The sequence below is a fragment of the Onychostruthus taczanowskii genome, unplaced genomic scaffold (genome assembly GCF_017590055.1).
Source record: "Onychostruthus taczanowskii isolate IOZ18803 unplaced genomic scaffold, ASM1759005v1 scaffold6, whole genome shotgun sequence".
NCBI lineage: Eukaryota > Metazoa > Chordata > Aves > Passeriformes > Passeridae > Onychostruthus > Onychostruthus taczanowskii.
In genome coordinates this window covers 6,867,621-6,892,517 of record NW_024503679.1, presented here as the reverse complement: position 1 = coordinate 6,892,517, position 24,897 = coordinate 6,867,621, and the positions used below count along the sequence as shown (strand labels likewise).

Sequence of the window (24,897 nt, the reverse complement as noted above, 5' to 3'; positions counted from 1 at the left end):
CAGGCGCGGGCGGGTCCGTGTCTCCCGGCGTGCGCGGGGCGCAGGCGCGGCGCTGCTGGTCGGGCTGGGCGAGCGGGGAGCGGCGGCCGCCCGGGTGAGGGGAGCGGCTGCGGCGGGACGGGACGGGGGTGCCGGGCGGAGCCGGGCCGGACTGGGCTCGGGTGGGCAAGCCCTCCGTCCGCCGCGGCGGGAGCCCGGTGGGAGGAGGAGGACGGAGCTGGGTTGACGCCCGCCCGGCCGGACCCCGGCGGCTCAGGGGGGCCTGAAGCCCCGCTGGTGCTGCGGAACGGGGCGGTCCGGCCGGGGCGGCGGTGGGCCCGACAGCGGGGTCCTGCCCGGGCAGCCTCCCGGGCGGTGGGCGCGGGGCTGAGGGGCCGGGGGAGCTGCGCGGCGCGCCCGGCTGCGGGGCTGGGCTGGGTGTTCAGCCAGCGCCCCGCTCGCGGAGACTTCGGAAACTTCGCCTGTGGAGCTGGTGCCCGTAATTCCTTCAGTTTGCTGCATGTGTTTGCCACGGCTCTCAGCGCTGGGTCCCCGCGGTCGGTGACGGAGGGATGCCTTTCCGGGGCGGGGTGCGCTCCGTGCCCCGGGCCCGGCGGCTCCGGAGCCTCCCGTTCGCCCCGGCACAGGGCTTGTCCCGGGAGCTGCGCACGGAGCTTGGGGTGCTGCTCTGAGAGCCTGGCGCTCTGCGGGTAGGCGCCAGTTGTGTTGAAATAAGTCATGTTCTAGGGAGGTTGCCGTGTACTTTAAGTTTGCTGCAATGTATTGGATCAATCCTCATAACTAAAGTTTGGTTATTAGGTGTCAGGTGTAGAGAGCTTGAGAGGCAGCCAGCGATGAAAGGGAGGACCTGAAACTGACTTGTACTCAGAAGTTTTCCTGAAGTAATAGAATGGAAATGAATTAAATTTCTTCTGCTGTTCTGTTCCAGGCTTGTAAGTTTTGCCACTTTTCTGCAATGGATGAAAGATAACTGAATGTGTCAATAAACATTCAGGTAGCTTGCATCTGAAGTTTCTTTTTGACTAAGACACCAGCAGGCAATTCCTCCAGGAGCAGACACTGTATATTAATGGGCAGCAGGTTTCTATCGAAGAACATCCAGGTATTTTCTGAAAAAAAAATTATGCTAAATATCCCACATCCTGGCCAGTCAGTAGCTTCCTGCATGTTAGGAGGGGGAATGGACAGCTGGAGTGGTGATTCCTGACTGAGGAGCTTCTTGGGGCACCTGGGATTTTTATCTTATCCCAGCCTTGTATTTATTTGGGATTGTAACACCTGCCCTGCAGCAAATTTGGTGAGCATGCCATGGGTGTGCTGAACTGCTGCCACTTCCATGCCCTGTGCAGCTTGCCAAAGCTTGGCTTTGGGGCTCCTGGCCCTGTCACCCCTGCCTTTGCCTGGGCTGACTGGGTATGTGTGTTTAGCCCTGCAGTGTGGGTGACCAGTATTCAGGAACAGGCACACAGGAATAAGTTTTTATGAGACAATGCCAACTTGATGGCAGCTTAGCCATCACTTGGAGCACCCTGTCTGCAAGAGAGCTGTGTCCCAATTCTGTGTCATTGTACACAGGATGTATAAATGAGCAAAGTGGGCTTTGGTCGCAGGTGCCCTCTGATACAGAGGAGGAGCTTGCAGGAGCTGGAAACACAGATGTGTTCAGAGTTCCTTCATTATGGAAGCATCTTCATGGTCTGTGTAGTTACTCTGCAGTAACTGCCTGTCCCCCTCCACTCCCTGGATCACTCTGTGGACAAATGTGAAATTAGAGAAGCTCAGTTTGCCATGTATAAAGCTTGGTAAATTGTTTCTTTGAACAGAAGGAAGCCTTGGGCTTGCTTTTCTAGGAAAATAGCCCAGAATAGTTGTGTCTTCTGCCTGGGAAACACAGTTTACCCTGAGGTGTAGGCAAAGGCCAGCTGCCACCTGCTGGCTCCAGGAGGCTCTGGGCTGGGGGTGCCTGCTCCTTCCCGGGGCAGGACAGCCCGGGTCCTGTGCCCTACCCCAGGCTGGGGGTGTGGAAGCCTCAGGTGGCTTTCTGAAAGCTTTCTGATAAGAAAGATAGTATTGGGCTGTTCGGCAGACTTATAAGGCATTACAAAAATATCCTAAGGAACCTGCTGGGAGTATGGTAATATTTATATTTACTGATTTTTCTCCTTTAGTAAGTAAAGATAGCTCTTTCAAGTGCAGTACATTCTTCATAAACAGTTCTGTATAATCTTGCACACTGGAAAATAGAATTGTTGCCATCATAGGGGTTCCCTGGGGAAATGCTCAGATTAGGCTCCTCCAAGCAGCTGGGAGGGTCTGGGGCCCTGAGGGGTGCAGGAATGCTGACAGCCCTGCAGACCCCCCTGCTCCAGACCCCCTGCTCTACCGGGGTCACCCAGAGGCTGGGGGAAGGAGGCTCATGAGGGACAAATGAGATTAAAGTGAGCTCTGAATGTGCTGGCCAAACCCAGCTGAGTTTGTTTTTCATGATGTTGCTTCTATTTTAAAATTCAAGTCATGGAAGCCATTTACAGTGGACTTTAACAACACTGACGCTTCCTGTGGGCAAGTTATATCTAAAGACTTTCTCCTGTTTGTGTCCCAAGAAATTATGTTCTTGAATATGACAAATTTCAGGGGGGGAAAGGGGTGGAGTTTTGAAAGATAATTGGAAGCTTGCTATTTTTATAATCTTCTTTTAAAAACATACTTTCAGAGAGGAGGGGAGAAAAAAAAGTTTTGACTTGTGCATAAGAAGTGTGTGAAAGTTGTTTGACAGTGTTTTAAGTGATTATTCAGGTAATGGTATATAAAATGACATAAAGTTACTGCTGTTTTCTCATTTCTTTAGTTCTTCATTGATTTCCCAGGCGTGGGAATAATGGCAAGATGTTTTTCTCTGTGATGTCCAGCAGAATTTCTTCCTTTCTGGTTTTTCAGCTTTTCTTCTGCTTAACAATCAGGGACTTGATATTTGATAGACTGGAAGTGATGGCTTTATTTCCATTTCTCTAAATGTGCCTATGAAGTTGCTGGAGAACTTCATGTTACAGTTATATATCTGAGAAAGAATATTAACTCTTTGGACTTTTATACAATAGTTTCATGGTAAAGCTAAGAAGGATACTTAAAAGTAAACTAGCTCTGCTCATGAAAAAAGGGCAAAGTATTTGCAAAGCCAAAATTGATGGTTATGGGTTTTCCCCCATGATTTTGCATTAAGCACACACGTATCCATATATATATATATATGTGTGTATGTGTATATATATAAAATGTGCCACAGTATTCACAGGCCAAGTAACTGCTCCTTCTAAAAGCTTGTAGTTTGTTATGCCTGTGTCTCTATGCTGAGCTGCTGCAGCGAGTGATGGAAAGCAAATAGAGCACTAAGTGTGTTTAATGGGAGGTGAAAGGCTTGTTTGATTAGATTAGGGCTTTAGCTGGCCTTTATGCCCTTTTTAGGCAATGAGAATTCCTTACACTATGTTTTAAAACCTGATTTTTAGCATGTTGTATGCAAGTGTTGTATATGCTGTGTTTTGTAGGGAATGTTTCTGAGAGTCATTGCCAAGCAACCTCAGTGTGCTCACCAGTGCTACCATCATACAATTTAAAGGTGTCTCACATTAAGGATGCTTTCATATTTTAAAAGAATATTCCTGATAGGTATTAGAAAATATGTCCAAAACCCTTTAAATTTGTATTTGCCAGGCCACATATGATTCACTTTGCGCTGAAGTGAAGCCTCAGTTACAGAAACTGGTTTTTTTTGTTCTGCTGCTTTATTTTTCACTTTTGTCTGTGTTTTTGTATGTGTGAACACTGTACCTGAGGATTTGACTTGACTTCTTTTGTTGTATACAAACAAGTGTGACTAAGGGTTGTGACCTGAAAATTAATTAATATATTACAAAGGATGAGTAGTTTTCCAATATGAAACATCCCAATGCAGTAAATAAAAGGTAATTAATTCTGGATGACAGCATTTTGTGGCAATTAATGGAGAGGAAATACAGATGATGTTGATGAAGATAATGTATGGTTATGCAGTGCAACTCTCTTTCAGAGTAAGGGCAGCATTATTCTGCAGCTTACTAACCATTCTGCTCCTTGTAATTACCTGTTAAAACTGCACCTTTTAATATTTGAATGCAAATGGACATGCAGAAATGTGGTAAATAGCAGTGTCTTGGTGTAGGGCTCGGATGGTGCAGCCTGGTCACAAAGAGTGATGTGTAATGAGCTGCAGGAAATGTTTTTCTCCTGTGATCCTGTGTAATGGCTTGAACTGTAAGGAAGGGCAGAACATTAAGGCTCCAGGAATGAGAAGTTCACATGCAGATTGTGTGGCATCAGCTAATTGTCCATCAGCTGCTTGCACCTGGAGAAACAAATACTGCCAGACTCTGAAAACTGTAGGAGGTGGCTCTCTAGGCCACAGAGTCACTCCTTTAATTACTTTTGGAACTTAGGAAAACATAGGTGTGCTCTGCATTTTTTGCAGCACAGCCAATAAATTGGATGTCCCTAGCTCTGTAGCCTCTTGCAAAAGGTCTGGCTTCTTCCCACATTATTTGGTTTAGTTCAGAGGAAGCCAGAGTTCTTTTGATGTAATTTACCACAAAAGTGAGAATTCCTCCTTATTTTTGATAGAGCTTTGCAAAGGTCAGCTTCGGTCCCATTAGTGTAGATCAACTGCAGTTCACAATAAAGCCCTTCTGTTTATATCAGCAATACTTTTTAACAGCAGACATCCTGAAAATAGCTGAATATATATTCCTCATTCAGGTGTAGATGTTGATAGGACCTGGAAATTCACTGTTCTTGCAAAGGCACTTGTTAAAACCAGATTAATTTTACAGGTACACTTGACTGAATGGTGTGGATGAACCTCTGTGTGCTCAGTCTGTTTAGTGTCTCTGAATTAAAATGTCACCATTTGTAACTGTGGCAGCCAGGGAGACCTTTCTGGATGTAAACAGCTGAGGTGGAGGAATCCTGTGTGAAGGATTCCATGGTATAGCATGTGTATATACTGCCTGCCTTTTCTTGCTACTTAAGAGGCAATGACTAAATTGTTCTGGTTTTGAAGGACAGTGTAAGTGTGGATTTGAAGTAATGCAGTTGTATTTATGGTGTGAGCATCTGTCCTTGGATAGGGGCTACTGGAGAAAAAATGATTTTTACTGCGTGCCTGCTCTGTGTTATTTCTATAGAGCCAAAAAAAGGGTTTAAGGAGACTAATGAACAGGAATGTATACATTTAGCTTTTGCTTCCCAAGCACCTTATGGACTCTTGCTTATTTGCAGAGAGACATCACAATTACCTTTTGTTTGTGTGGTCAGCTTTGAAGCAAGAATTTGGCTGAACAAAATGAGAGTCCTAGAACTTGTTTCAGAAAAATGAGAGGAAACAACTTGTCTTCTTGAACACTGATGGGATTAACTGGTTTTTCCATGAGAAATGCTCAAAAATTGTGGGTGTTAGAAAAGATGTTCCCTGCCCTCTCCTTGTCTGTGAGAAGTGCTATAGAGACTGTACATTTTGAGGGACCCTGGTTTCCTCTAAGTATAACACTTAGTGACCAGTTTATTAATTTTTTTTTTAATTTTTAATTTTTTTTAATTTCATTTTTTATGGTCATAGGATTGACTGGAGTGCTGCCACTTAGAAGCTGTATTTCCTATGCTTTTCATCAAGCTATTGTAATTTTCCTTGGACAGAACAGAATGTTGTTTCAATGGTAGTGCTATAATTAACTTGGAGGCAAACTTCCTTTGTTTCCTCTGTAGGTAATATGCAAGGGTATGAGTCAGTAATAACCAATTACCTTGTTTAGAGGAAGTTATCCTTAAGTGCCCTTGAGCTGCTGTAGCAACAATAAATGTGGAGCATCTTAACTCTTCTTTTGGCTTCATTCTGTATAAAAAATGAAAGTGTTAAACTGGACTCATAAATAGTAGGGTCTCCTCTCTCCTACAACCTTCCCTGCTCTGTGGGAATTATGGCTTTGGTGTTCTTGTCAAGAGGACTGGGTATTAAGTTTGATTTGCAAATAGATATAGCTTAATTAGATATAGTTTAATTACTGATGGGCAAAGACATGGTGGGACAGGATTCTCATCAGTGAAGAAGCACAGCTTCCAGGTGCTCCTGTAGCTGTAGAGCAGCAGATACCAGCCCTGGGTGACAAAGCTTTCCTTTCACAGGTGTACGTGGAGGTGAAGATGCTTTGTGGTTGGGATATTTACCTTAACTTTGCTTATTTCTTTTTAAAAGTTTTTCATAGATCTGGATAAGATTTGAGACTTGGTTTTGAAGTGCTTGAGGAACTTGCTACTGCCCAAGTCATGACGCTCCCATTTCGAAAGGACTTGGACAAGTACAAAGATCTCGATGAGGATGAAATTCTTGGCAAACTTTCGGAAGAAGAACTGAAGCAACTGGAAACTGTTTTGGATGATCTTGACCCCGAGGTAGGCAGTAGCCAAGAGAAGTTTTATTTTTTTCATGTGTTCCATTACTAGTCTAAAATAAATTGAGACTTTTTTTTGGACAGAGTCTTTTCCATAGCCTGCTGATGATCTCACAGATATATGTGTGTATGTAATGCTTATTTCCTGTTTGCAAGGTGGACACAACTGCAGCAAAGGAGAGGATAAGAAGGGATAGCTGGGAGGAGCTTTCCGGGATTGATTTATAAATAAGAATTGCTGTTGTTCATGTTCTTGAAAGGAAAGTTTATTTAGAAAGGCCTGTTTAACTTTCCTGTTTCCAGTGCTGTCTGGTAAACAGCCCTTTTGCATCCATGTTTATTATTTCTGCTGTGGAATTTGATGGGAGTGGGAGGATGCCAACCTCTTCTAATGATTCCTGTCCTGTATCTGGTAACTTATATCTATTCCTGTCCTCATGCTGACTTTGTGAAGAGAAGACAAGTAATTGCTAAGCTCCTGAACGATTATGTCAGCATGGGGTACTGAAACAAGAATATTACAGCTTTCTCCTACAAAGAGCTGAATTGTCCTCTACAGATATTGAGGCTAATTTCAGACTTCAAGACTTGTATTCTCACCTCATGGTTCTCTCTGGTTTTGCTTTAATAAAACCAGGATTAGTTTAATAATGATGTTCAGGGATGGGTTCAGAATATTATGATCACTTGTTTTGTTGCACTGCAAGATATCGCTGATATTTTAAATGCCTTTGGCTTTATGGATGTTTTAACAGAGGAGAACTGGCAAAAGGGCCTGGTTGTCTTTCATGGCAATTTGGAATTCCTATACATTTTGGTCATTCTGTACCAATATCCTTTTTTTTTTCTCTTTAGTTGAAATATGTTGATATTATCAAAGAAACATCCCACCTTGAGTCAGGTCAAAACCAGAAATACTGTGTTAAAATAACAGTGGAGTCAGTTGTCTTAGAGTTAAAATCACATGGATGTAAGTGACAGAGGAAATAGTCTCTTGCTGAATGTCTAAATTGTAAATAGCTGAGTTTTATTTAGTACTGCTCATTTAAACTGTGCTGATTCTAGAAATGCAAAGTAGCTGGCAAATTGAATGCTGGGAGCTATTGCACTTAAGGAATTGCTTCTATCCTACTGAGAGCAGAGTGTGCTGTATTTTAATTATATTCTCCATGTCTAGATTACCTTGTGTCCTTCCCTGCCCCAAAAAAAGGAAGTTAGCAGGGGGATCAAAGATTGCCACCAAAGATGATGCATCAGGGCTGAACCTTGCAGAGAGGGAGAAGGAAGTGGGAAATGAAACTAAGCAGGTGCTCACCCAGACTTTCTAAGCTGTTGTTCTCTGCTCCATTTGTTTTGCAGAACGCGCTGCTGCCTGCAGGCTTCCGGCAGAAAGACCAGACTGCCAAGAAGGCCTCGGGTCCCTTCGACAGGGAACGGCTCCTGGCCTACTTGGAGAAGCAGGCGCTGGAGTACAAGGACAGGGAAGACTATGTGCCTTTTACAAGAGAAAAGAAAGGTAACACCACCCCTTCCTGTGGAAGTGCTTATGAAAATCTCTGAAGTGGAGGAGCCAGAACTACCGTGAAGCGAATTTGATTGAAGCACTGGCAGCTGTAATGCTTCTAACTCGCAGCATTTCCAAATGGCTGCTACGGTGCAGGGCCAGCAACTTTCCTGTTCAGGCATTTGTGCTGCTGGGGCTGGTGTGCACTTTGTGTGTAGCACAGGAAGGAAATAAGACTCAGAGATTTTATCATAGATTGTGAAGTTCTGATGGGCATGGTATCCTCAGAGTAAGAGCTAACTCTGATTTATGTCAATAATGACAAATGCTGTCATGGTGCCTGTGGCTTATGCCTTGTGTTGAATACAGACAGCAACCTTTGTAACACTGCATTGGATTAGAGAAATAGCAGTTGACTGATGTTGTGGTAGACAGTAATGTTTGGAGATGGTGTAGGCTGACAAGGCCATACAAGTGGTGTGTGCAGTCATGGTGTTTTTCTAGCATCCTTACTGAAAGGTTTAGTAAGATTGCGTAGTTACTCCTGACTAATTATATAGTTAACATCACAAGTTTTGAAATCTGTCAGTGGTTTGTGGTCTTTTCTTAAGGGTTTGAAACCCTTTAATTGTACTTAATTCTCTGGTGTGAATCATTGCTTATTTGAGAATTGAGTCTTCATTCATCCACTGAGTTTGTGTATATGATTGTGAAGTCTATTTGGTGAAAATATTGTTTGGGGTATTTGCATTTTCTCTTCCTGTGCCAGATAGCTTTACCTGACAATGCTGGTGCCTCCCTTTTTTTCTTGAAGTAATAGAGAGATTGTGTCTTTACAGTGTGCTGCACTGTGTATGAGGGACTTCCTTCACAGAGTGTTTTTTTTCTTTATTTTGTAGCTCAGCTCCCTTTGTGTTGAGAGATAACTGTGGCACTCTTTGCTGACATCAGAATGGGAGTTGGTGACTGAACCTGTAGGAATAATCAAGTGCAGGACCATGCAATGTAGGAGATTGTAGTAGATTGTAGGAGGCAGAGGCACCCATAGCAGCAGTGCCTTCGTGGTGCCCCTGCTGCTGCCAAGTACCTGCTCATGCTGTGTTCAGCTGTGCCTGGCTTCTGCTGCTCTCCTGACACATCTGCCAGTCTGTGTTGGAGACAGACTGATGGTTAAGTGGGATTGAGTTCAGTATGTTTGGGGCTCACAGGTGGTGGGGGAATCCTTGAATCCTGTGCTCTGCTCCATCAGGGAGTGAGCTGGGCAAGGAGGATGTGCTCTAACACTACATTTCTGTTGACTGCTAGTGCTTCTTTCACATAGATGGCTCTCTAAAGTCAGCTTACGTCTACATGCACACATAAAAGTATTTGCTTGTGTAGATAAAATCTGTGAGAATCTTGCAGAGAAACAGAAGGGTCCAGCTGTAATGCAGAGCTTGGTTAAGAAAGATCAAATGTCATTTCCTTTATGTAATAAAGTATTACTAAATAGTCTGTCTGCATGTTGCAATGAGTCATACCAGTGTAGTAAAATTTCCTGTATCTCATAAAAAAAAGTTGCTATTTACTAACTTCTGTCATTTTTTTAGTGCTATAGGAGAAGAGAAAATAATATAAAAAATTAAATGTTGATTACTTTCATTAAAACTAAACATTGATTAAAACAAATGTTTAGTATCCAAATTGATGCTCTGTTGAGTGGGCAGGAGGCAAGAAGGTCAAATTCATGTTGTAGTAGGTGAGGGATAACCTTTTCTTTTCCCCTCATGAAAATATTATGGTTCAAATTTGATTTGCTGCCACATTTGTTACCATTTTGCACAAAAATGGCAAATGTAAATATTTTAATCTTTTAAATCAAGAAATTATTATATTGATGTAGATATAGAACTTGGAAAGGGCATGGGGTGCAACTTAATACTTGAGTAGGATTTTTTTTTTTAGAGAGAGCTTGTATCCTAATGTGTTTTTTATTAGTATGGAAACAGACCAACAGACAACTAAGCTGGGTTATAATTTTTCACTTCATCTAGAAATACGTGTTATGGAGAAACACTAGCAGGTTGTGGAATAAGGGTAGGTGAAAATCTTGCTTGATTCTCCTGTTCATTTAGGAGAAATGTGACAAATATAGTCTACAGTTCCAGAGGTTTTGGGAGGAGAGGGAGGGATTGGAACTGCAGCTGGTTTTTTTGGTGCCATTTTTTGGGTCAGAATTTGCTAAAATATTCCTGTGTCCCTGACTGGTCACGTTGCTCTAACTTGTTCCAATTATTCATTTCATGGAGCAAGAAGAGGGAAAATCTACCCTTCTCTTTCCTTTTTCTATTTTAGTAGAACTGATGTCCTGCATGGTGATTTGGTCTGCAGATTTATCAAAGAAGCTTACCCTAGGTTAATTTTAAATATCCTGTCTTGCTACTGGTTCTGATAACCTTGTTTTCCTATTAGAGTGTGAAGGAAAAGACTCTCTTCCAGATGCCCCAAGTAGCTAATTTTGGGGTAACATGTTATTAAAATAGTGTTGCTACTCTTTCAGTGATAGATGATGTAATTTCTCCAGATCTTTGGAACCTCTTCTGTTTTGTACTATGACATGTGGAAGATCTGAAATAATGTAATGTCCTGCTGTGGTGAAATGAACAATGCTAAAGAAATGTAAAGTTTAATCCCTAAATTATACTGTATTCAATTTTCCCAGGGCCTTGATTTTGTTTCTAAAAGCATCCTTAAAAACTTACTTTGTTTTAAAAAACGATTTGATGATTTAAGTCACATTCTGTTCCAATTAAGTGTTGAACCATACAGTTAAACCATTGTTGAAGGGATTCATGAGACCAATATGGTAATAATTGCAACAGAACTAGCTTTGTCTCAGTGTGTGTATGTAAGTACGTCATAAAGGTTTTACAGGGTATACTGCAAGGAGAAGGGGCTCTCATCCAAGCAGTCAAGCAAGGCTTCAGCACTGAAGGCTGTTGCCCTCAGGTTTGTTCCACTCATCTGAGTCTGACCAATGCTCCTCCTCCTTCTCCCTTCTCTTGGAACAGCAGAAGACAATTATTGCTGCTGAGATAAAAACATGTCTGAGATAGTAATGTACTTTGTGCTGTATAGTGCAAGGCATTAGCAAAGTGTTGTGTAAACTAAGCTCTGCATTTCTAGCCTTTGCACTCTTCTCATTGTGGCTCTCTCTTCCCTTTGCATTCCTGCCAGGGTGTGTTTGTTCTGTCTAGATTTACAGTTCATGTAACTTCTGCTTTAGGCTTGGTTTGGTTTGGTTTTCCCCTTCTCTGTCACCCAGAAAACAGAGTGAAACTGTAGCCACCTGGCTAAAGCTCTTTTGTTGGCACCCTGCTCAGTTGCTGCCCCAGATCACCATTGCCTTCTGTTGCAGCAGGATTTGGGATGCTGTGTTATCTGTTTGGCATTGAATCACTTTCAAGTCTTTAAAGGAAGCGTGTTACATGTTGTGAAGTTAAACTAATATCCTGTAGGAGCTTTGCAGAAACAGCTTGTCAAATTGATATTCTCCATACAAGAGCACTAGAACAAAATAACATGTGATACTCCAGCCTTAATGTTTCTAATTTACTGCTATGTGGCCTGTAATCAGATCAGATAGCAGATAACAGCTCTGCTTCTGCACTAAGACATTGAGGAACTCACTTGTAAGTTGAATTAAAAACATTAGTATTTAATTGTGCTTACAAGGGAATTGATAAACTTAAATCTGTTACATGGTAAGAACTGGAGATTGATGAAGTGTGGATTATATGCATTTCTGAACTAAGGAAAGCATAAAGAAAATAAAATGCAAGGGATACATCAGATGTTGCTCACTTTTTCATGAACTCAGGGATGAGAAAGGCTTGTATTCAGTTGTTCTCATGTAGCACTTGATTTGTTTTCCCAAATGGAGTGCCCCAAAAGTGGAATTTAGACTTTCTTCTGCTGTGCAAGGTGTGGCTGCCTGTTAGTGTGGGGTGTGTGAGAACAGTACCAGCAATGTGCAGTGCATGGCCCCACTGAACAGACCTGATTTCTGCAAGGTACTGAGTCCCACCTTAAATACTGTGAATCTGTGGGAAATGTCCAGGGCACTTCCATGAACACCATCCAGTATTCCTGCCTTTAGAGCAATACAGCTGGTTGGAACTTGGAACTGAAAGTTCATTCTGTAGCAGAGGAGGTCTGTGACTTAATCCTGGATGTGCATCATCTAATATGTTAGCTTAAAGGCATGGAACACCTGCCTATATAATTATTACAAAAATGATGTGAACGTCCCTGAAATTTGCCTCTTCACGTTGTATTGCTTCATCTTTGCATTATCCTGGCTGGCTGTAAGGGAGCTGTCATGTTCCTTCATGTAATCAAATCCCTGCTATTTGGAAGTGTTCCACTTGAGGGCCAGGCAAGCTGCACATCTCATGGGCTGCACAGATGTGTAGTGGTTTTTGGTTTTATTTAAAGCTTGCATTAGGAGGGGGGAAGGGACGTGCTGAACTGTATTGGCAGCAGGCCTTGAGTGAGATCATTGTCCCCAGAGACACAGGGGTCTTACCCTTCTGGAAGTAAATTCATTGCTAGAAGGGAGTGGGGAAGGATCTACTTTTGTATGTGCATTGTAAACCTCTGATTTCTGTTCTAGGACAAGATGAAGCCAATGAATGAGAAATTATGTACACAAGGGTGTGACTTGTTTTATAGCAAAAACTGCTCCTGACCCCGCTCATGTGACTGGAGTTGGCTGCAGTGAACATTTCTGGAGGGCAGTAGCTTTTAACATTTTTACTTTATTAAAAACTGATTATACTTCTCACTTTCTTTAGGTTTTCTAAAGAGCCAGGCACATATAAGTTTAGTATTACTCTTAGGAAGCAAATGTTTGAACCAGATGTTTCTAACCTATGAATTTAAGAATTGTTGAAAAGCAACATCAGGAAAAGTAGTTCTTTTTTTGTGAGCACTGTGGGATGAACCAGACAGAAGGCTGAATTAGGTTAAAATACGTTTTTGCTAAGTTGCTTTTAGTTGAGATTAATTTCTTTTTCCTGGTCTCTTCCTGCTGCACTGATGCTGCAAATAGGATGGCTGAACTAAGGCTCAGGTGCTCGGATCCCGCTGTCCTCCTTCCTTGCACTCCAAAATCCTCACCTTTTTGCTGGGCCGTATTACTGAGGGAAAATGACACAAACATAGCTGCTGAAAGGCTTTAGATCATGTGTATGCTGCTCAGAGTGTTTCATGGATTGATGAAAAAGCTTGTCAGATGTTCTCTTCTGTAAGCTACAGTTTAAGTTAAAGGTTAATCTCGCCCCAGTAGGTGATGCTGGAAAAATAAAATGATAGAAATTTATTGCATTATTTATATCAAAACAACCCAAAACAATTGCTACATAAGCCTTCAATTTATGAAGAACTGTGTAATTTCTGAGGGTTTTCTTTTAATCCTGAATTAATTTATGAAGGTTTTCTTTTAATCCTGAATCACCAAGAGTTTCTTTTGCACTGTCCATCAAAGCTGAGGTAATGCATGTCAGCTGCACTTCACTACTGTTTGGAATGAGTACAGTTATGTAAGGAGGTTTGTTTTTTGCTTCTAAATATGGATAATGACCATTTATACAAGTTTCCAGAGAGATAGCAACCCAGGAACAAAGATACCGTGTTGCTAGCAACAGCTCTTGGTCATCAGACTGTGTTGTCAGAGAAAAACCTGATTTGCTTCTCTGTAATCTGTGCTAGTGGGAATGCATTAACTTCCTTTAAAAGGAAAGTGACCACAAACTACTGTAATCTAGAGAAGATATGGAATACATGATTTTGGGTTTGGTGATGCTAAACTCCACCTACTATCACTGTAGCTGGGGCATTGGGACAATGATGATTCCTCTGTGGAAATACTTTTTATAGCTATGGATATGACAGAGGGTGGGCTCCTGAATTAGGACTGAAGCTTCATAGAATGATTATCAACACACTTCCTACCCCAGGAAATAACAAACGGAAGCTGGAACTCCGTTTCCATTGCCCTTTCTGCAGATAGCTCAGGCAACTTGAGAAGTTTGAAAAACTTGAACCTTAAATAGCTGTTAAGATTTGATTCACAGTTGTGTAGTTGGGAATGATTTCTCTCGAATAGATCAGTACAAGAGCTTTTGTTTGCCATGTTAATTTGTCCTGACCGAAGCACCCCTTGCCTGTCCTGGCTCTTATCCAGTGAAGACTTCTTTGTTCTGAAGGACCAGTTCCAAACCATTCACAGGTGAACTGTTAGAAAGACTTTCTCATATTCTGATTTCCTACCCTGACTTTCCAGCTAAAGGTGTATGCAGGAATTATGGTAACTACACAAACCTCTACCTAATTAATGTATTCTAAAATAAGTTTTCCCATTACCTGCCTGTAATAACTTAAAGGTTGGTGCAGAATGTAGTATTACTCCTGGTTCTTTTGCCATTGAATCTTCAATGACCTAAGTATCATTTTAGAAAACAGTGTCACTAGTGGAGAAATCGGTTATCATATTTTGTACAGTTCACAAGCCATGGTTTTCTCACTCAGCTTTAGTTTTTTGCTTCAGAACTGAGGTTAACATCTGAAATCAGAAATATTTTATATGGTGTAAAAATTGCAGTGAATAGTCAGGTGATCACAGATAACTCTGTGATATTCTCTCTCTGACACATTCCCATTACAGTTCTGCCTGGGTCCCTTTTTCCCTTGAGAGGAAACTCAGCATTCTCTAGTGATACTAAATCTTTCCTACAGTCTTTCTAATCTGTTCAAAATGTATAATGAAAGTCTTTATGTTATTTTCTAATCCTTAGGAGAAGCAAATAAGATTGGAATCATGATCCAGAGTCCTGAAAATTTATTCTTGTTTATACTCTTTCCTCATCTCTGACTTGCAATAGCAGAAGAACCCTTTATGTTGACTGTGGTTCTCCTAGTATTCACTAAATGTGTGTTCTTTAAGTACATAGTATTTGAAACATAAGTAGCAATATAATACAAAGTAACATCAGACTTTCCATTTTGTTTACTCCAGGGAAAATATTTATCCCCAAGCAAAAGCCTGTACAATCTTTCACAGAAGAAAAATTCTCTCTTGATCCAGAACTGGAGGAAGCCTTGACCAGTGCCACAGACACAGAACTGGGTGACCTCGCAGGTGAGGTTTTTTGAAGGATGGATGGGCTGGTACATATTTAGAGAAGAAAGATCTATAATTAATGTGGTGGTGTATTGATCTGACTACAGGATGTTCTAGTTGTGATAGAAGCCACATTATGTTGTTTGCCAGTTTGCTTGAAGTGTTTCACTTTGTTGATTTGTGATAATTTGTGAGGAAGTTAATTATTTTGGCCTGCAAAAGGTACCTGATTTTCAGACTCAAAACCTTTAAATCCATTCCTCAGACTGGCTGGTTTTTGATGTGTATGTAACTGCTTTTTCTTGAATATAACAATGTGTTTGTATGTGCCTGTGTTCCTAAAGCTTCATTTTTGTGATTGAGCTGCACTTTTTAGTGTTGGTGCCTGAACCTGGTGAGGTCAGAACTTTCTAAGATGTGAAAGTTAACTAAAATGTCTATAATTAATTATTTTTTCTACTCTTTTTTTTTTTTCAAATAATTAAGATATTGAATGGCTTTTTGTACTGATAAGTATTGTACAAACATCAGGTTTTGTTATTTAAAGGAGCTCTGCATCTGACCTGAACTAGTCAGGAACAGCATAAACTGTTTTTTTGCTTTTTCCTTTTTCAGCAATACTGGGAATGTCCAACTTGATAACAAACAATCAGTTCTGTGATGTAGTAGGAAGCAGTAATGGGATTGACAAAGACAGCTTCTCAAGTAAGTGTGTACACAAGTGCTAGAAAAATCAATTCTCTGTACTGCACACAGTTGCTATGGCATTCACCAACATCTTTTTAGACTCTTCAATCTTAGTCTGGAAATGTGTATGCCTGTAACATTGCTAATTGAGCTCTGACAAGAGTGGAATTGAAATATACATACACTAAAGTGTCCTCTGCATTTAAGTCATTTTTTGGTGACAAAATAGGCATAAGCATGCATTGTGTGTGTGATTCTTAGGTTTTATATTTGTGTTTGTAATTGAACTCCTATGTGCTTTCTGGAAAAAAAAAAAAAGGCAGAAAGGCTGTGATGACTTTTGAAATTCAAAAGAATTGAACTTTGTGAAAATATGGTGAGGAGAGGATGGTATGCTTTTTTGTTGGGGGAGAGATGTAAATGCTGATGAAATGATCTTCAAATACAGTAAATATTTAGTATGTGTATAATTTATTCACAATGAATGTGTGCAACATGTTTGAAGACATTTAAATGCCTTACTTTTCAGATATAGTAAAAGGTGAAAAAATGTTGCCTGTTTTTGATGAACCACCAAATCCCACAAACGTGGAGGAGACACTGCAAAGAATTAAAGATAATGATTCTCGTCTTGTTGAAGTTAATCTAAATAACATTAAGGTAATTACCTGAAGGCTGCAGTAAATATGCTGCTTTTTCTCAGTAGAAGACACTTCTAGCTGCAAAACTCTCTAAGAGAGCATGATAGGCTTGTTCTAAGTGCAGCAATCTTTCTGCTGAATGTTGTAGTGTGTATAAGCTCAGAACCTGCAGCTAAACCAATAAGCCATCTTGGTTTCTTTTGCCAAATGTGTATTTAAAAAGTCTTAGACTTTCTCAGTGCCAGCCCAGATTTCTGTTGCTGCCAAGCTGGCAGCAGTTCCAGCAGCTCATTATCATGGAGTTAACTACTGTGTTGAATCCTTTGTCCTTGATGAAGCAATGTGCGCTCAGTTTCTATTGCAAGCAAAGGGATATTTGTGCCTTTCATCCTTCTGATTCTTGTACAAAAGGGCTGGTGGAAGTCAGGGCAGATTCTGCTCCTAAATGTAACAGTTGTGGTTTTACACATGACAAGCTTTTGTATATTTGCTTGAAAGAAACCAGAACTGCAGCACCCCTGACTTGCAGTGCAGACACCAGAGACAGCCTTGCCAGCAACCAGGGCTGCTTGTTCCCCTTACTAAGAGGGGAAATAAAATCCATGGTTTAAGAATACCATGTAACAGGTACATGCTAGCCAAAATAACTGCCTAAAAAGGCAACAGATCAAAGTTTCTGATACAATGAACTGAGACATTTGCTACCCTAATTAATTCTTTACAATTATTCCTTTTAAGCTTGGTTGCTACTATTCTATAGAAATGATTGCTTTATAGAATTGGTGACTCTTCCAGCCATTGCATCTTAGGGTAGGTCTTCACTGTGAGACTGCTGGAGACCAGTGGTAGTAAATATTGTAGGGCATTTTGCTGTAAAGGGAATAAAATAGTAGGAGAAGTTGTGGGGAGGGGATAAACTTGTGTATCTCAAGAGAGTGAAATGCTATTTTTAATTCAAGAACATACCAATTCCAACGCTGAAAGAATTTGCAAAAGCCTTAGAAACCAACACACATGTGAAGAATTTCAGCCTGGCAGCCACCCGAAGCAATGATCCTGTTGCTGTTGTAAGTACTCATGAAAACAGCTTTGAGTGGGGTGCAAGGGAAGTTAGGATGAAAAGACAATGGTAAGGGATTGAATTTAATCCAGTTTAAATGCTCAGGGATGAAAATGTTTCCATTCTGCTACACTGTAAATTGTGTTTTCTTTAACAAACCTTTGTTGTATCTAAGTTGGTAAATGATTACTAGTAACTTAATATGCAGCAATGCTTCAGATGTGTGAGGGAGAATTCTTTTTTCCAGTCCCTTTCCCTGATTTTTCATTTCACTAACCTCCTTCCTTTTTTTCTTTCTTTCCTAATTGTTTAGTTCCTGCTGTTCATTCCAGTAGCCAATAGTTCATTCAAATTTAATTTGCAAGAAGCACATTTGAGGACTTAAAAACACCTGTAATATTTTTTAACTAACTAGAGTTTTAGTTGAAGTTGTAAAATACGTATTTACCTCCCTGCTACCAAAGATTGGCTTAAAATATTGGTCTGTAAAGCATAATAGTAGTCAAAAGTATCTAGCTTGATACAATTGAAACTTAAATATAATTTATTGTCAGGTTGTTTTTTCTATGTTGAATTAAAGCAGTACCTTATTTAATTACAAATAAAGAGGTAAGAAAACAAAGCTAAATGTTTTGCCAGGACAATCCTTTGCAATTGTTTTAAATTCAAGTTAGAAAAAAAGCAACTAGTTTGAAAGACTCCACTGAATGAACGAATGAGCATTTGAAAACTTTGGGTTTGGGTCAATTAAAAAGTTTCTTTTCAGCAGGACTAAAACGTTTAATAAAAATATATAAAGGCTTCTTTTCTCAGGTGTGGTTTTGTTATATTTTTTTTTTATTGTGACTTGATAGAAAAAAAATTCAAAGGGTACAATTTTTCTGCCAGTAAACTCAGCAGTTAGCCATTCCTGTTTTCTTCCTTTCTCAGAAATAACATCAGGTATAAAAGTGCCTTTAGCTACATCCTGCTACTGTGCTTAGAGCTTTGAATTTTACCTCTTCCTACCAAATCTGTAGACAAAAGCATTTTCAAAGTCAGATCTCCTGTTTACAAATTAACCATATCTAATTCTCCTCTCAGTTGACTAATGCCCTTTCTTTGGCCTTTGCTTAGCAGCCTGCATTGCTCGTTGTGTGCCGTGAAGGCTTACAAAATGGAATTGGTCCAATATGCTAATTTCAGACCATTTATATTCTGTGTAGCTTTTTGGTTTGTAACAAGAGAAAGACAGGCCTTCTCTTGACTGAATGCTACTTAAGAAGGGAATGTAGATAATGCCTGGCTAAAGAGTCATCTCAGTGTCAGTAAGTGAAAGCTTGCAAAGTACACCTTGCATCTCTGAACTTGCTGGTTCCATGGTACTAGTTAGTGGAAGTGGTTATTGCTGTGTCCTTTGAGGTACTGCAGCAAAATTCAAAAGTTTAATGATGCTTTCTTATATTCAAAGGCTCTTGCAGATATGCTGAGAGTAAACACAAAATTAAAAAGTTTGAACATAGAATCAAACTTCATCACTGGAGTTGGAGTTATGGCATTGGTTGATGCGCTGAAAGACAATGAAACGTTGACAGAGATCAAAATTGATAATCAGGTAAGTGAGGTGGTGGTGATACCATAACTAAACAGCCAGTCCTAACTGACTGAATATTTTTACAGGACAGCTTGTGATAAACTCCTCAAATATTTTATGTTTAATTATCTTAACACCATCAACAATTGCCCTTGAGATTGTCAAAAGCATCCAGCTGAGGTTGATTTCTGTGCTTCCTTGTGCTTTAAAGTGTACAAATATATTTTAGGACCTTCTGCCTATTTGATTAACTAGAATGAAGCCGAGTGTTTATTGACTGATCTGGGGAAAGTATTTTGATCTCTTTCAAGGAACACACCTAAGCTCTGTTGTCTTTGTGTACATTTAATTTTAACAGAGGCAGCAGCTGGGCACAGCTGCAGAAGTAGAAATTGCCAAGATGCTTGAAGAAAACAACAAGATCCTCAAATTTGGATACCATTTCACACAACAGGGACCTCGAGCCAGGGCAGCTGCAGCTATCACAAAAAACAATGATTTGGGTAAGACCTGTCATTATTAATTGACTGGGTGTGTGGCACAGGCTTTCAAGGGGTTATTCCCCTTCTCTCTTGACAAAACCAGGATAGCACAAGATTAGTAGATCGGTTTCAGGTTTCTCCTGTGTTTTACTCCTTTATTGTTGCTGCTTGATGTTTTCTGTTTTGTTACAGGGTGTTCATGAGGGGAGAATTTTTAGCATAGTCTAGAACAAGAGCATTCAAATTTCATGTGGGTTGTGGCAAAGGGAGTGAAAGCAATAGTTTTGATCACCCAGTTGTATTCAGATAAGATTAATTTCCTCTTTAAAAGCAGTACTTGAAATTAACAGTGTAACAGTGTCACTGGGATTGCTTGAGCAAGGAAACTGAACATACTGTCATGTACAGAGGCTGGGAGATAAGATTAATTTCCTCTTTAAAAGCAGTACTTGAAATTAACAGTGTAGGTTGCCCTGTTCAATGCCAGTATCCCAGTGTCACTGGGATTGCTTGACCAAGGAAACTAAACATACTGTCATGTACAGAGGCTGGTACTGGGTAATCTCTCCCTTGGTGGTTCTGTTCATGTACAAGCAGCTGATAGCAGTGGCATCTTTGTTTGCTGGAGTTCATCAGTTAGAATCCTAATTAAATGGATCAGCAGAAAATTGGTTAATGACATAGCACATGAACAGAAATCATTTGTATAATAATATCAGATACTTGAGTCACTCACTACAAAATAATATCCATCTATTCAAGTATAGCTTCATTTTAAAACTCTGTATAATTAAATGTTTTTGGTTTAGATGCTTTGCAGTGACCTCTCACCAGTGTGAAAAGGGGCCACCAGTTTAGTAGCAGTAGTTAAGGAATATATTAGGGGGGATGACATAGGAAATTGGAATTTGGTTTACAGATCTGATTCCACTCTGAATAAAGGTTAAAGTGGAGGAGAACAGCTCTGAAAGATATAGATGAGTAACTAGAATAGAGCACAGAGAGATAAGAAAGGCACTCAGACACTGCATATCTGTTTCTCAAAACGGATTCTAAACCAGTTGGGTTTTTTATCACAATGCTTCAGGTGTCTCAGCTTTCTAAGGTTTTCTCTCTCACTAGTTCTCTTATTAGTGCTTGACTGTTCAAAATCTATGCTTCTGTTGATATCTTGCCTTTTTTCCTTTGCTTTCTTAGTCTGGAGTATGGGAGTAAAAGTTTCTGCAAATACCTTTTCATCTCTCCAGCCCTGAATCTACAGAGAAGGTTACTCTGAATACCCACTTGGGTATTGAGCCCTGAAACCGAGATGTTTGAAGTCTCTAATTTCTCCCTTTGTACGTTCCTTCTAAAAAAAAGTCTACATGTTTTTCTTTTTCCTTGCTCACACTGTGTTGTACCACTTCCCTGTTCTTTGTCTGTGTACTTTTAACTGCATGATTGGAGAAGTCTGGGGCTGGAAATTCTTTTCATCTGTTCTTGCAGTTTGATGAAAGCAGGTATGAATAACTTCTGCCACATACTTTCCATTGAGTGAATTTGAGAACACATTTACTTTCTTCTTATATAGATGTGCTTGCTTCACTTTTTTAAACAAAATGGAGATGTCCTTTATGTGTCCTAGAAGACCTTTAGTGCCATTTGCTTTGTCTGCACAGAAAAGGAAAATATAATTTGATAATGTGAAAACATCAAAAGTAATACAAATGTTGAGGAAAACCCCAGTCATTCAGTCAATATTGCATATTTTCAAATCTTAATAACGTGAGCTCATAGTTATTTTAATCATAAATTTTTATTGCTCTATTTTCTGACAATTGAATGTTTTTACTAATAAATAGAAGGCTTTAGGCTGTCGATTGTAACATCTGTGTGTGTATAAATTGTGTTAAATATACCATGAAACTCTTGTAGTGTTTCTTTTGAAGCCATGTAAATTAAATTCACCTGTAAAAAACTGCAAAAACTGTAAAAAAAGAATCCTGGCTAAATCTGCTTATCAGACAAAAGATGATTACTGTTTCCCACAAGTCCTTCCTTGGAAATATTTGCAACTTTTTGTGAATAAGGCGATAAGCTCGGCTTATTTGCTCAAAGTGCTGTTTAATGCTATGTGTTAGCTACCTTAATTTGTGGTACTTCACGTGACAAAGTGACTGTTCCTGTTACAGAAACACAAAAATAGTTAAAGTGCTAATACAGTAAAACTTCTCTTTCTTGTGTCCCTTGCTGCAGTTCGGAAGAGAAGGGTTGAAGGAGACAATTAGCGACGCCGATGGCAGAACCGCGGAGTCAGCACGGGCAGCACCGTGGGCTTCGGCTCTCTTGGACTACATTGACCTGGGTTAGAAGGGAAAAGACTGGAAACCCCATTCCTTTTGAAGCAAAGCAATAGAATCCTCTGCTGGTGTGCAGCACGGTTTTGGGATGGATGGAGACACAGTAACTGTGCCAGTCTCTGTACCATAGGTTTTGATTGGGTTTTTTTTAAGAACTTTTTTTTTTTTATTTCAAGACTTTGGCTGTGCTTTCTACTAAAAATGTAATTGCAAATCAATGGTATAATTGTCTGTAGTAGAAGAATGGGACTTTTAAGATGATTGGGCAGATGCTGGCCCAACTGAAATGTTTGTAAGAAAATCTGTGTATTTACCAGGAGGAGTGTGTATATTCCTGACAACAATTGCTAGAGAAAAGGGATTCTTCACCCAGCAGCTGCACTCGTGTACAGCTGCTCAGCTTTGCTCATCTGCACTGAAGAGAAATCTTTCACAGCAATGTTATTTGTAATTCTACTGGTTTATTTTTTATTTGTTCTTGATACTGTAATCAAGTTCAAAGGTATCCTTTTAAGCCAAACAAAAATAAATTGGCTAAGGACTTCTCCCAAGCAATTAGAGGGACTAATATAAGAATGGAAGCCTTGGAAAACAAGGAAAAAATTTGGGAGCCTTACAAAATGACAGGTCTTCTGTTACACCTAAATCCTGAAAGTCTTTTTCAAAAGGTCCCAGAACTGTGTCTTGCTTTGTATCTAAACTGGATACACATCTAGACTAATTTCATGTGTTCATCAGCATTATTTAGTTTATATTCTTTGTTTAAAAATTGTTATCTACATTCATAAGTATCAATTTCTCTAGAAGTAGTGGACATTCATATTTAAAATTTTGCATAACTATACAGGAAAAGCAGCCTTAACTGTAAAACCACTGGCCTAAGTTGCATTACATTAAGCTATTTGTACTTCATACAAATCTAACAGTTTTCAATAATGAAGTAACACTTTTAAGAAAGGATTTTTCCATTCTCTATCTGTCTTGATGTTGAAACACTACCTAAGAACCAAACCAATGTCGTGTCAGATCTCTAGGGCATAGTCCAAGTGTTTAAAGTTCTATAAGCAAGCTAATAAGGCAACAAGAATCACTTCAACTTCTGCACATAATCGCAGTACACTTTGAAATATGAAAATCTAGCAGCTCTTCGGTGTAGGTCTGTTTGGACTGTCTTGTACTAGTTTGCTTTGAGATCACAGAAGTGTTCTACAGGACTGCTTGGCTGTATTTAGAGCAACAGAGAATTCAACTGACAACTGTTTTCATCCAAAGATCATAATGTGATGAGCATTTATGTGTAGAAAACATACTGGACTGAGAATTTTGGATCAGGTTGTATATGCTATAAAAACAGAGCCAGTCTCTGACACTGTGCCCATGTTGTAATTTGCTGCAAGTCTTGGTTTGGATCTTTAAAGACAGCCTTTATTCTGGAAGTGGCTTCAAATTTCCCTGCAACTGTACAGAGAATTTTCAACTGTAGTGCCTTCAGTGGGGATGTATATAACTGGTTTATATTCGTGGAAGAACCTTTTTCCCCCTACTTCTAGATCGGCGTTTTATTAGAATTACAAATAAATGTGTGCTCCGAAAACCAAGTTGGAATGAATTCAGTTAAAACCAAAGACTACACTTACTGTAACCTCACAACACCAGAAGTGTTCTAATGAGTAACAAAAAGGGCTTCTTTTGGTTTGGGCTTTTGTAAATTTTCAAGAAATTTTTAGATTTTGAAATAAACTTTGAAATAGTTCTCATACAATATGCATACAGTCAGAAGTTCAGTGTATTTTTATAGACAGACACTGCTGTACAAACATGGCCAAAGCATGTCATGTGCTGAGTTGCCTAAAGCTGTACGTTACTTTTGATTTGCTAGGCACCATAATCATTTTGTGTCAAAAAGCAGGCTGTAAGGTCTTCCTTCAATTGTTGAAGGGCTGTGTGTTCACAAATCTGTTCATGTATTGGGATTCTGTGATGAATTGTTTTATCACTACCTAAAAAGATTAGGCAGTTATCTCCTACTTGAAAATGAAGGAGGAAATTGAAAGGCTGGATGATGGAAATAATAGCCCAAATCCCTTTCTTGCTTTTACTTAATCAAGTTTGGCTGTTTAATTTTTTATATTCCAATCGTTTCTGCTCTCAGGTGTCCTGTCACAAATGATAGTTAAATGGTTTAACTCTGTCGATAACAGCTAAAAATTTGACTACTTGTGACTTTCAGGACAGATACCTGGCAGGCTGGGCATGGAAAACAATTTTTTTCAATCAGAAGGGTTTAATCATCCAAATTGTTGCAAGCCTTTTGGTGTGGTGCATGGAAGAGTTAACAGCAATCACTTTTGTGCCTGCAGTGTGTATCCTTTTTGGAATAAATGAAGAAATTCAATCTGTAGCCAGGATTTTTCAGCAGTCTCAGCAAACAAAGTGAACACTGATGTAATGCCATCGAGTGGGGTGAGATCCTGCCTATGATTTCACCGATTGTGATTGCAGGAGTGGTGTTACTGTGATAGCCAGTTACATTAACACAAGGTCTTTTTCTGAAAGAGATACTGTTTTCTTACTGATTATTTTCCCGGCTTAATGCAGAAATCAAATGACTGCATATGTTGATTGTGTTGGTTCCAAGCTAAGCATGGAAACATAACCAATATTTCAGAGCAATTACCTATTTACTCTTGTATTTTAAAGAAATAACCTCACTCTCTCTGTAACTTGAGTAATCCTGCGTTTGTAAGCTACAAACGAGCAACTGTTCGATTTAAATTTCCATTGGGGAAGCAGGTATTGAGTATTTTAGTATATCAGCACTATATGCTGGGTCAGATTGTAAAACAGCTACTAATCTTTGGATGATTAAAGTACTGTATTCTTGTGGCTTCGGGGTTTTGTTTGTTTGCTCTGTTTTAGGTCTGTACCGAGTTGCCTGAAGCCCTCGTGTTTCCATGAGAACAGCGCCTTTCC

The 24,897-nt window shown here is 39.9% G+C and overlaps 1 protein-coding gene across 4 annotated transcripts; it reads left to right on the top strand.

Annotated features, from left to right (window-relative positions):
• The first annotated feature begins 33 nt into the window (after positions 1-33).
• Positions 34-24,813, top strand: LOC121343318 (tropomodulin-3-like). Of its 4 annotated transcripts, none has more exons than XR_005953694.1 (12): positions 40-94; positions 929-1,102; positions 6,281-6,477; positions 7,836-7,992; positions 15,038-15,160; positions 15,758-15,847; positions 16,359-16,489; positions 17,430-17,537; positions 18,981-19,124; positions 19,462-19,606; positions 20,783-20,922; positions 21,821-24,813. XR_005953694.1 is itself a non-coding variant. In XM_041418326.1 (11 exons), the coding sequence occupies exons 3-11, from the start codon at positions 6,352-6,354 to the stop codon at positions 21,850-21,852; spliced, it is 1,056 nt and encodes a 351-aa protein (XP_041274260.1). In that variant the 5' UTR covers positions 668-689; positions 929-1,102; positions 6,281-6,351; the 3' UTR covers positions 21,853-24,813. The 4 variants fall into 4 exon arrangements, 1 of the variants encoding a protein (XP_041274260.1); XR_005953692.1 differs by lacking the exon at positions 40-94 and adding an exon at positions 115-689; XR_005953693.1 differs by lacking the exon at positions 929-1,102 and having other exon boundaries at positions 34-94.
• Positions 24,814-24,897: the final 84 nt, after the last annotated feature.